The 11,288-nt window shown below is 33.3% G+C and overlaps 4 protein-coding genes across 4 annotated transcripts in view; all 4 read right to left on the bottom strand.

Moving 5' to 3' along the window:
• The window catches only part of LOAG_16627 (ubiquitin protein ligase), a gene marked incomplete at its 3' end in the record, with an annotated part of 8,069 nt that extends 3,866 nt beyond the window's left edge, over positions 1–4,203 (bottom strand). The window contains exons 1-9 of the mRNA XM_020449278.1: positions 4,109–4,203; positions 3,924–3,988; positions 3,248–3,431; positions 2,780–3,035; positions 2,419–2,503; positions 1,940–2,172; positions 1,492–1,677; positions 983–1,167; positions 497–675 (exon numbers count right to left, since the gene is read on the bottom strand). Coding sequence (XP_020307248.1) covers positions 497–675; positions 983–1,167; positions 1,492–1,677; positions 1,940–2,172; positions 2,419–2,503; positions 2,780–3,035; positions 3,248–3,431; positions 3,924–3,988; positions 4,109–4,189 — 1,454 coding nt within the window. The 5' untranslated portion in view covers positions 4,190–4,203. The remainder of the gene's footprint in view (positions 1–496; positions 676–982; positions 1,168–1,491; positions 1,678–1,939; positions 2,173–2,418; positions 2,504–2,779; positions 3,036–3,247; positions 3,432–3,923; positions 3,989–4,108) is intronic.
• A 590-nt stretch (positions 4,204–4,793) lies between these two features.
• Positions 4,794–9,892, bottom strand: LOAG_09005 (hypothetical protein). The gene is made up of 14 exons (XM_020447840.1): positions 9,731–9,892; positions 8,970–9,111; positions 8,383–8,559; positions 8,100–8,247; positions 7,679–7,890; positions 7,183–7,338; positions 6,940–7,049; positions 6,575–6,720; positions 6,291–6,390; positions 6,123–6,215; positions 5,946–6,022; positions 5,669–5,848; positions 5,472–5,552; positions 4,794–5,319 (listed from the first exon to the last, which is right to left on the bottom strand). The coding sequence occupies exons 3-14, from the start codon at positions 8,544–8,546 to the stop codon at positions 5,125–5,127; spliced, it is 1,662 nt and encodes a 553-aa protein (XP_020301969.1). The 5' UTR covers positions 8,547–8,559; positions 8,970–9,111; positions 9,731–9,892; the 3' UTR covers positions 4,794–5,124.
• LOAG_09004 (hypothetical protein) lies at positions 9,628–9,850 on the bottom strand (the record flags this gene model as incomplete). The annotated part of the gene is made up of 2 exons (XM_003144533.1): positions 9,628–9,663; positions 9,731–9,850. The coding sequence occupies 2 exons, from the start codon at positions 9,848–9,850 to the stop codon at positions 9,628–9,630; spliced, it is 156 nt and encodes a 51-aa protein (XP_003144581.1).
• Positions 9,893–11,023: 1,131 nt separating the features above from the next.
• LOAG_07481 (AGC/MAST/MAST protein kinase) overlaps positions 11,024–11,288 on the bottom strand; it is a gene marked incomplete at its 3' end in the record, with an annotated part of 13,193 nt that continues 12,928 nt past the window's right edge. The window contains exon 28 of the mRNA XM_020447446.1: positions 11,024–11,099. Coding sequence (XP_020302323.1) covers positions 11,024–11,099 — 76 coding nt within the window. The remainder of the gene's footprint in view (positions 11,100–11,288) is intronic.

The raw sequence follows: 11,288 nt of genomic DNA, 5'->3' as shown, positions 1-11,288 counted from the left end.
ACCAATAACAATTTCGTCAAAAAAAAAAAAAAAAAAACCATTAGAAGAATAAATATTATTGCCATTTGAATCACCTGGAATAAATCCGACCACTTTGAGCTCTTCACAAAAGATTGCTGGAAAGGTCCACTATTAACAGGAAAAGCGAGATCAATTAAACCAAGCGTAAGATCTCTTGAAAGTTTCAATTAATAATAGAACAATATATCAAGGTAACAAAAAATGAGTGAAATAGAAATTAAATCCGTACGGATTTTAAACAAGTAATGAAATCAATTATATTTTGAAACATTGCTAGCAAATTAATTTATATTTATATAAGAAGCGGTAAATTATATTGCAATAAACAAAGCTAGTTCCTCTACTGTAGTTTCGGAATTACAAACAACTCTAATATTATACTGCCTTAATTTGAATTCCTCCAATTTATGCAGCAAGAAAGTTAAAAATTCCAAAAATGGTTTTATAACCTACGACATTAGGATAAGATACTCACCGACAATGAAGGACTACATCAGTAATTTGATTTAGTGTAAGAGGAAAAACAGTATCTCCAACACCACCATTTTGGAAATCATCATCGTCAACTGTTTTCAAGGCATTTGTCACCAATGTTATAAATATTGATAAAGCTGGTATTAAAGCCTGTTCATCAGAATGCGATATATTTTCACCCTGTTAGAAAAGTTAATCTTTTGAGATTGCTACAGTTCTTGGTATTCACATATACAGTATTTGGTTCTACCGGTTGGATAAAAAACAAAATAGCAACATAAGTATCATATTTTATTTCAGAATTCAGAAAACATATTTTTTTTATTTTATTCAAAAAAAAAAATTTCAGAATTCAGAAAAAAAGTATTCTCAATATATATAATAAAATCAGTATTTAAATAAATATGTAATGTTATCACTAACGTCTATGATATAAATACTAAGTGCTACTAAAAAAAATTTCAGAAAACGACAAAGTACTACTGACCCGTTCAAGTATTGTTATCAGTGGTTGCGTCCCTCCAAACATAGTACTCCTATTAAGGGACATTATTAGCCTCCATAAACTTGGAATCAGCTGCCGAAATGAAGAAAATAAATTCGTCAAAGAAATATAATTTGCAGATGAATGAATCCGTATGAAATAAGTTAATGTGCAAAGCGAAGTAATCCCTTCACGATCTCCCAGTAATGCATTTGTGAATGATTCATTTGACAGAAGAATTCTCAGACTAGAGATTAGAGTTTTCAAGTAAAATGATACTGTCTGAAAATATTGCAATTCTCATCTGATGAATTAAACTTACTGAGACAAACGAGTCCTCAAGTTAAACCTTGCAAATTAATTTTTGGAGCAAACGCCCTTTAATAACCTGAAGTTCCATTATTCTCCAATTAAAAAAAAAAAAGTTAAACAAAAACGTTCAAGTTAAACAAAAACGCTTTTGCATCTTTCATATCGCAAAAAGAATTGCAATTTCCAGTAAATTAAAACACTTCCCAGAATATCCGGTTCAACATCAGATGTCGCAGCCATGATAGCATCATTTGACTCGTCTTCCACATCTGAATCGTCGTTGTTGGATCGCTCTGTCAACATTGCTTCCGGTGGCGGTGTGATATTTTGTGTAAGTGCTGCAAACACGGAGACCAACTTGGCCTTTTCCGAATCATTTAAAGTCTCTGTAATAAAGTTGTGAGACCAAAATAAAGTGCATTATTACCTAAAAGCTTTTGGAACATGAAATTTTAAAAATCAAACGAGATTTATATGTTTCGTACGAGGATATTTGGTAGTCAATTATCTATGGAATCTGATCAATTTTATCGACTAAAGATGGCAACAATCATTAAATTCCACGAATTAACATAGTATGCTGCAGAGCTGAGGTTTATGAAAAATGTCAGAATCTAAGCATAACTGAATAAGAGAAAAGAACTAAACCTAATGAAAATGCCGAAGTAATAACGACAACAGCATATGAAGTTAAAAGTGTAGAAGTTGCATCTTGTGACGACAACCGATAACCATCAGTTGATAAAGCATCCATAATATCTGCGAATTTCAAAGTTCCTGCTTTACAAAGTCGAGCTAGAAAGGGTGCTAAACAACAAACAGTAACAGTTTCATATCTTGGCTTGCAGATCGTACCAAATAATTCAAATATAGCATCCGTTCTGCAATAAGAAACAATAAAACCATAAAAACCCTCGTAACAAAAAATTAAAAGTCAACAGCCAACGGAAAGATCCGATATAAAATAATCATGTAAAAAGCCATTTTTGCTTCATTGTAAACATACGACCTTGCAATTCAATTAAGATTCTGAGAGACAATCTATAGAAATAATACTTTCTTTTCCACTACTTTACTAATTGTAAATGAAAAATTCCGTATTTAAATGCTATATTCAAGGAGCTTACTTCTTGGAAAGGCGATTTATAGGTAAAACTAATATTTGTAAAAGTGATTCAGAGCGCTGTGGAAGTTTTTCCTCAATGTATAAAGCTGAAAAAAACATTTTAGAAAAAAGGAAAGGTACTTTGACAGTCAATGTCAGCACTGTCGGGATGCTTAAAAATTTTCAAATTCTTATAAATGCTTGGTACATAATCGTCTTACCACAATACAATATAATGCATTGTATTGGGTTGAACAGCAAAAAGTAAAAGCAGAAAAAAACTAACCAAAAACATTTTCCACTCTAAATCTGATTAATTTTCTAGTTTAGCAGTTACATCAATCTATCCTAAAAATCATAAATTAGCATGATAAAGAGCTTACGAGAAGGAAGCTGATGACAACTGGAGAACAAAGTCATCATGGATGAGTAGAAACCATAATTCAACAAAGTTAAGCAATCCTCTTCCTTTATATAAATTTCGAGAAATCGCAATGCGGACGTATATGACTTAGTTCGATCGGTGTGCTCAAAAAGCACAACTACACACCGTAAAAGTTGCTGTCGTCTCCTTCGATCCAATAAGTCGTTCGCTTTCACTGCTTGTGCCAGTGCAACTGCTTCACTGCACAATGTTAACTAGAAGTTGTGGTTTATAAAAAGTGAACTTAAACTTTCCCTAGGATTTTTACAAACAAAACCATAATTAGAATGGTACCTGGGAACTTTGACAAAACCATGGAACAGATTTCACTTTAAAACGCATGAACAGGTCTCCTAAGCGTCGTAAGTAAAAAATGATAACAACTAGCTGAGTTAAACCCGAATATTACCAGAATTAGAGAACTTACAGTTCTTTCACAGTCAACAGCAGATCGGAAAAAGAATCCCAAACGAGAAATTTGTGTTTCCAATAATATAACGCTCTGTGTTGGACCTGCTTCATCAAAAAGACTTCGCAAAAAGATATGAAATTCTTTCCTAACACGATATCCCCGATATGCAGACTGTATTTTGATCGCTGCTACTTTTCGTCTGAAAAAAAAGATCAAAATAGATCAAATTCAAATAGATGAATGCGATCGTAACGAAGTCCTCAAACATTAATCAGGACCTTATCCACACCTTGTGAATGAACAGCAACATGATAACTGTAAAATTTCAATTTTCCCTGTCCTTAAAAAGTAAGGATTAATTACTAAACTATACAGAAAATCACATAAAATATAAGCCAAATTCTCCACTTCCTCAAGTCTGTTTATAGGATACCTTTCATTTCCACAAACCTGTTTACTCGACACGTTGCAAATACCGAATCGACGACTCCGTAATATCATTTAGAAGGCCCAAATGCATAGGAAAGTTTCAGTTTAAGGACAGAAAGCTTTATCTATACGATTTTCCAGAATAAGAAGTGTAAATCTTTAGTAAGCATTCTTACAGCACTATTGCCTATATGATATGAAGCTAAGCTAATTGACAGCGGGAAACCTAAATCGCAGCATATCTAGTATTTAGATGTGTTACCTGGATCGTTCTTGCCTTTCGATACGTTCTTCATTAATTTTTCTCATAAAATCTTCTTTTTTAGCCTGAAAAAATGGATCAACTGAATAGATGAACGTTACTTCACAAAACAAATACCTGAAATTAAGATTCACACAAGTAAATTTGTATATTTCTTAATCTAGACAATATGTAATAAAACCAACCAAATCAGAAAAGATAGCTTCTTGCAATTTGTTCCGCCTAACAGAACCATTAAAGTCGTAAAGGTTTAAATTACCAGCCATAGTATATTCTGCAATAAGTTAATGACGAATTTCCAAACCGTGATAGTACAGACCAACGCAACTCCGCTCGTGTGGTAATCTTGATAACTTGGAGATCTCTCTCTGGAGAATCAAAACATACCAATCCTCATTTAACACTTAGGATCTTCAAGTTTACGGTACCAGTTATCAGGTCAGCTTATGGCTTTTATCCAAACCATTAAAGTATTTAACATCCTCGGATTACTCATAGCAGTTTATGGAGAATTTCATGCACACATTGCAAAACTTTAAAAATTAAGAATTCGGATATATGTTGAGCAATTACAATCAGTGAAAAGAGATTCTCCTCCGTGTATGCATTCCTGTCATTATAATCCAATGAACGAAAATTTAACAGATCCCCTAATCCAAACATCTTCACTATCAAATAGCGCATCAGCTGTACGACGATAAAGTGTGTAACAAAATTCAAGATTCTTTCAAGGTATTACATATTTGCGCATTCCTTAAAGCTACAGAATAACAAATACAGGAAAGAAAATACTGATTAAAGAATATCAAGCATTCGACAGTGAACACATCTTTATTTTCCATCCAAAAATTCGAATATGAACAATGGTTTAATCATAGCATTATAAAACACAAGGATAGAAAATGAAGGATAAGGATGGAAATAATACTTGAGTGATATGACAACACTGATGATCCATAGAAAGACTTTTTAGCTTTCTTTCTTTTTCTCACACTGGAATCAACAACCTTAATGATATCACTGGCACACGAAATCCGAGAAAATAAAGTAGTGGGAAATTCCTACTTTATTGAAAATATTTGAATAAATAAATCAAGTTCCATCAAAAAAAAAATAACACAGATTTCTATCAAGCCACTTAGTGGTCCAATTTCTTCCCAAAAAAGAATTTCCTCCCCTCATGACTACTCAAATTAAACAGTTAGTCGTCAGATTCTTCAGATGCTTGTTGCAACCAGTCGATGATTGGACGAACTAAAGTTTTAATGGGAGCACTCTTATGTACAGTATCATACCACTCCAGAATTGCATCTTCTTCAAAAATATCTTCTTCATAGAAAAAGTGTATCACTTTCGCAGACAATGCTTTGAAATTAGGATGAGATGTTAGATGTTCCTGCAAAAATATAAACTATAAATTCACACTATAAATAACAAGGAAATTTGTAAACTGAGGACGTTAAATTCGTTTACACACGTACATTCACTTAAATTTGCGCAAAAGATATGAACTTGTGCCGACAGCGCAGAGAGAGAAACAAAAGTTACCTCAACTGCAACAAGAGCCTGAATTTGGTTTTTTATTGGTTTGTAATAATTGGTGAACAATAAATGCCAATTTTTCGTAAGCTGCAAACAAAAGACTTTTTCGGTCCATAAATGTGAGAAAATCTTTCGCTTATGCAAAGACTAATTATTTCATCAAAGCTATTTATTTCTTTTGAAGGACTAATCTGCAAACTTACCTTTTGCAGCTCTGAAAAAGTATCTGACAATGACAGGAAAGATAAGAAAACGTTGCGCGCTACGTCTTCCATTGTTATGTTGTAGGCTAGTTTTGAACTGTTGATTTCTAAAATTAAATTTTTCATCAGCTGGTCATCACATTCTTCTTGTTCCGCTATTCTGTCCATACTTTCTTTAACCTGCAAATTCACATCTAATTAAACTTTCCATATAAGACATGGAAACGAGGATGAGCTCACAGTAAACCAATAAAAAAACGAATCGTGAAAGATATACTTCTTCGTAGAATCGATCAACACTGTCTATTTCTTTCTCAACGATAGCTTGTTCATTCTCTTTTAAATCATCCATTTCTGGAACAGTGGATTGAAAGGTCAAATTACCGTGACCAAAATCGAATTGAAAATTGAAGGCCATAGTGAAAGAGTGAGAAAAGAATAAGGTTTCGAATACCTCTGGATGTTACTGATGTGTTATGTCGCCGGACATTTGGACAAGTAGCGTGCCAAAAACTACTTCCATTTTCCATTCTCCATTCAAATCCATCTTAAACATTTTGCAAATTTGTTATACTCATCCCTTCTTCTGAAACTGCTAAAATAAACAAAAGACAAAACAAACATTCCGATGGAATACATTCAAACTGTTCATCGTTGTCATTATAACATTCTGCACTAATAATGCTTCCTGATGGTAACTTTCTGTCATCTGGTATTTTCACCTGAAAACGAGCCTAATGAACAACAATGATGCAATATGGTGTGATACTGTCAACAAATTTTGCATCAACTTATGTTGGGGGAATTACTGCAAATTATGCCGTAACGCTACATTGACCTGATGAATGCTTTATCGATTCAAACAAAATAAATCAACGGCTTTTGAAAAAGTAAATGGATAAAAACCTTGGAAGATAAGATACATCTCGGGGAAAGTATAACATTGCTGCCAATTATAACATCGTCTGCAATATAGCATTCCGATAAGCAGGTGCTTGTACCCATTATAACATCTTTACCAATTATGCAGTCCACAATTTCACAACCATTGCCTCAAACAAATCTCATATAGAGGGTCAGAATATTTCTGCACGGCAACAGTTGTAATGAAAGTGTATTGTAATGTGTTATAATGAAATCATAAAACAACATTATAATAAAATCATTTGATGAAATCACAAGACAACGCAAGTCACGCATATCAGCAATTTTTTGTATTACTCTATATTACTGGAATCATCACGTACTATATTAAAGAGTTAAAGACCCACCGATAGATGTTCCAGAACCAACTGAAACATTTTTTAACACTACATTCGAACCGATCGAACAGTTTTTCCCCAATAAAACATTTGCTCCATCAAAAATTAATGGCAAATTCCTTGAAAACAGTAAGGTTAGAACGATCCATGGTCCCAGTAAGTCTAATCAATCAATTAAAAATGAGAAATTCTGAAATCAATATAATAAAAACGTAGGTTCTGCTCAGATATTTTTGAAAAGAACTGATACACCTTTTGGTCTGGTAATTATGCTGCAAACTGTCTGACGGTGTATAAATATTATTTCGCCGACATATATAAGTTGAAAATGAAATATTATCAGGCACAAGAGGGAAGAAAAAACGTTGCAAAATGAGCTTATTCATAAGTAAGAGATCCGCATAATCACTGAAAATAAATGGGGTATTTGGAAAATGAGAGAAAAAGTCGACAGCTTTTCCACAGCTTCTACAGATAAAAACTAACAGTAAGTGTAACCAATAATATCTAAAATGTCAAATATTCCTCAATGGGAATTCAAATTTTACGGCTAACTTTATGCTAGAAGCACTAAAAAGCTCAAGGATTTCATGATAGCTCTTAATTCCAATATTAACTTTATCAAAATTGTTCCAACTTTGTTGGTTTAGTGATATATGGTGTACACATGCGTGCATGCATATAAAACATAGTACTGAAGTTTTGTCTAACATAATTTCAAAAAAACAAGAAAAGACAACAAACGTACTGAGCACAAAATGCCGGAATTTGTTTTGGGAGAACAGTAATACAAATTCTTTGACCGAGAATCTCTTCGTTAATCAAAATTTCTCTAATTATATCTTCTTTATATTGAAAATCGAAGTTGTCACTGAATTGTGACAACACATTAAGTGAACAAAATGCCATACCAGTGTCTCGAAGATTATTGCAAACAACGGAATCAGCTGCAAACACATCCTGGAAAAATCCAAGTAAATGAAAATATAAAAGTTCCAGAACATCAGAATATAAGCAGAAATCTAATTTACACTCATAGTAAAAGAATAATCAAAAAATTAATAATCATCAAGTTTACTAATCACCAAAAAATCAGTACTTGTTGACCAGATATCGTAGTTGTTCGGCTAGTAATGAGAATAGTGGACAAATTTCTGGAGATGACATACCTTGTCTACATCAAGTATTGAAGTATCATCTTTTTGATGGTAGAATATAAGTCTTCCGCTTTTCTTTTCATAAGCAATAACCGGGCATTCATTTTTCCATTCACCGTAAATGATTAACATGACATTATTCTTATCCTTTCTTAACTCCCTGAATCAAAATATGCCATTACTTAAAAGTTGAAATATAATATTCAGATGACTCGCAGAAATTACATTTGAAAACATAAATTTTTGAGTAGCTAATCCGAACCGGACATTGTTTCAAACATTACGAATTATGTACTTGAAACAACTGAGTTGAGTATTAAGATCCGTTGCGGCAACAGTCATTGGAGTTGTGAGTAAAAAAAAATCCGACTTTATAACAGATCGACTATGAACTTCACGAAGAGCATCACCAATACTCATACAGTTTTGACACGATACAACAATAAGGGAATCGAACATCACTCTCCAGTAACTAAAACAAAAAATAGAGAAGATGAACTGTATGAGGACGAAATTAAGAAATGGAAAACAGCGAGACGCTAACTCTTCTAAGTAAAAAAAGAATAAGGGACACCATAGTTCAAAATATTGGAGGTACTCAAACATAAGTCACAACTGCTATTTAACCTCAAGTAACCACGTGATGCTTTCACAAGGTTGTCCTACAAGGAGCCAATTTTTCCAAATAAGTGGAAGAGTTAAAGAAAGCCACAGTGCAAAATAGTGTAGACGTTCGAACATAATTCAGTGGGGTCATTATGAGGTCTAACAATATAAACTGCAAGCTTATGAAATGAACCTATTGAATAAATAAAGTTGTATAGTACACTTTGGTATCTATCTTGAACTTGATAAAAAGGATTAGAGTCGAAACATGCTGACTAGAAATGTTTTACTCTATAATATGCTGAACAGCTTTTTCAGAGTGCGTTGACAGAGCAATCACCACATTTCGAAGTTCAGTTCGACTGATCCATTCCAGCACGTAATGTAAAATTTCGATATTCGCTACTTTTAAACAACTCTGAAAATATACTTGTAGAAGACGATAAGACATGATGAAATTTCATCTATTTTCACATTTCTTTTTATAATTCTTATTTTATTAACCCTCACTATAAATCACTTTCATAATTATATTTTATTGAAATGAAAAAATCGCTGAAATATTCATAAGAGTAAATCTTGGATGAACAGCAACAGTTTCAATTCAAATCAAGTTTCGATTCATTTCTAAATACAGCAAATTTTTTACAGATATCACGAACAATGCTAAGAACATATGAATATGTGAAAAAAATTGTTGCATCTAATGATTACAGAATTGAAAATAAACTGAATGGAGCTATTCTTAGATCTTTCATTATTCCTTTACGTTATTCTTTACTCCCATATACTAAAAACATAGAAGCCTTTCAAATCACAGTAACATTGCGACCTTTTACTTTTGATAACAAAGTAATTTATCAATACCAACTATAAAACCATGTTTTAAGGTGCGAAAGTTTCAAGATGAAAACCTCCCCAACTTGCACATTAACTAACCATCCTGAGACTTATCCTGAAAACACTTATCCTGAAAACAGGATAAGAAAAAAAGTGAAAGTAATGAATTAGATGTGCGACTAATGCAAATAACTTACAATGGAGGAAGCAGAAGTGACGGGAAGAAAACGGATATCAAATGTGTCTGCGATAATTAAAACTTTGATAGGCTCTTCTTTCACCTCACTCGTCCCTTCCTTATTTTCTTTCCGCCCCATTCCCTCGCTCTGTTTTCCTGAAAGCACCTTCCGGAAGAGGTCAACAATTCAAAACCAGCCCTCTATCCATGTTAATGCTGTGGCACTACGGCATCCTCCACTGTTGCAGCACCATTGCCAATGCTATATCCTCTCCCTGTTAGTGCTAGAGAATGTCTTGATCGATATGTACCTCGGGAAGTTCCCACGTACGCTTCCTGTGTCAACCCTGTCGAGGGATGCCTCGATGCACTCGGAGTGACAAACCAACTAGCTGTGAAAATTGAAATAACAGTGATGCCATCCAGTAATGCATTCTTCCTGCTTCGCTGTTGGAAGTCTTTAGTGATTGACGTGCTCACCAGTCATTCTTATACATTTAACATACGTGCTCCTTGAGTTTGGTTCGTTTCTTTGCGACACGATTTGTTGATTTGAAATGAATGAAATATCGCTCTTACCGGCCAACAGAAAGCACTTATATATGTTTTTATCCAAACTGAATACGAAATAAATAGAAATTCCTTTGCAAATTTTGAAAATATTCATCGATGTGATCATGATCAGATCAATACAAAATCAGTGAAGCAAATATGGTTTCGCAAAAATTCATGGACTAGATGCTACCTGCCTCAACAGGAAGTATACTTCTAGTATGATTCAGCTTCAAAATTACAGAAAAGTATTCAGTATATGTGAATAAATCCAGACATCTGTGACTACTTTCTAATCCTCACTGTCTTACTATCATTCAGAAAACATTGTAAATATATACATGATCACACAAAGCAAAAATAAAAAATGCAGGACAGTTACACACACTTTATGCTTACATGAAACAAAAAGTTTATTAGCAGTTTACTACAGGAAAACACCGTTAGGAGAACCTAACGTGAGAACCTATATGAGAACCATTAGTTAATCAGAAAGGAATCCGCCATCTGTAGCAGTTAGTAATTCGTGAATCGACCATGCATTATTCAATGAAAAGAGTGAAATATACAAAACATGTATACACATTCCTTTTGAAAGACAAGTAACTGAAGCTTAAAAATAAGTAAAAGAAAAATACAATAAAGTAACGAATCGTAGAGAGAAAGAATGGATTTGAAAATATAAGTAAAACTTTGAAAAACCAAGCAATATTATTCGACGGTGCGGAAAGGTATACAAAATTTCTTGCATTTTGTCTTACTACTTTGCTTCAGGTTGTATATTTTGAAGCTTTGTATAGGATGCATTTCTTGACAACTGAGATGGACTAGGCGATCTGAAAGAACAGTGTCAAACAACACCTTTACTTCGAAACCCGCTTATAAATATAACTACAGCAACAAACATTTCCAGTAAAATGAAAAAGATAAATTGCTGAATACATGACCTGAACTATAACAATTAACTAATGGTTAACTAATGGCAACTAATTAATTAATGGCAATTAACTAATGGAGTTTTTGAC

This window comes from Loa loa, assembly GCF_000183805.2.
Source record: "Loa loa unplaced genomic scaffold supercont3.10, whole genome shotgun sequence".
Taxonomy (NCBI): Eukaryota; Metazoa; Nematoda; class Chromadorea; order Rhabditida; family Onchocercidae; genus Loa; species Loa loa.
Note: the sequence above shows the minus strand (reverse complement) of the source record. Positions and strands in the feature narration are given on the sequence as shown.

Bases quoted from the DNA above. Each gene is read 5' to 3' on its own strand.
- LOAG_09005 (XM_020447840.1), bottom strand. From the start codon at position 8,546: ATGTTCGATTCCCTTATTGTTGTATCGTGTCAAAACTGTATGAGTATT. The intron at 6,216-6,290 runs GTTTGTTTTGTC...AAAATGTTTAAG, and splicing joins TGAATGTATTCCATCGGAAT to ATGGATTTGAATGGAGAATG. The intron at 5,320-5,471 runs GTAACTTTTGTT...ATATTTTTGCAG, and splicing joins AGGCTCTTGTTGCAGTTGAG to GAACATCTAACATCTCATCC.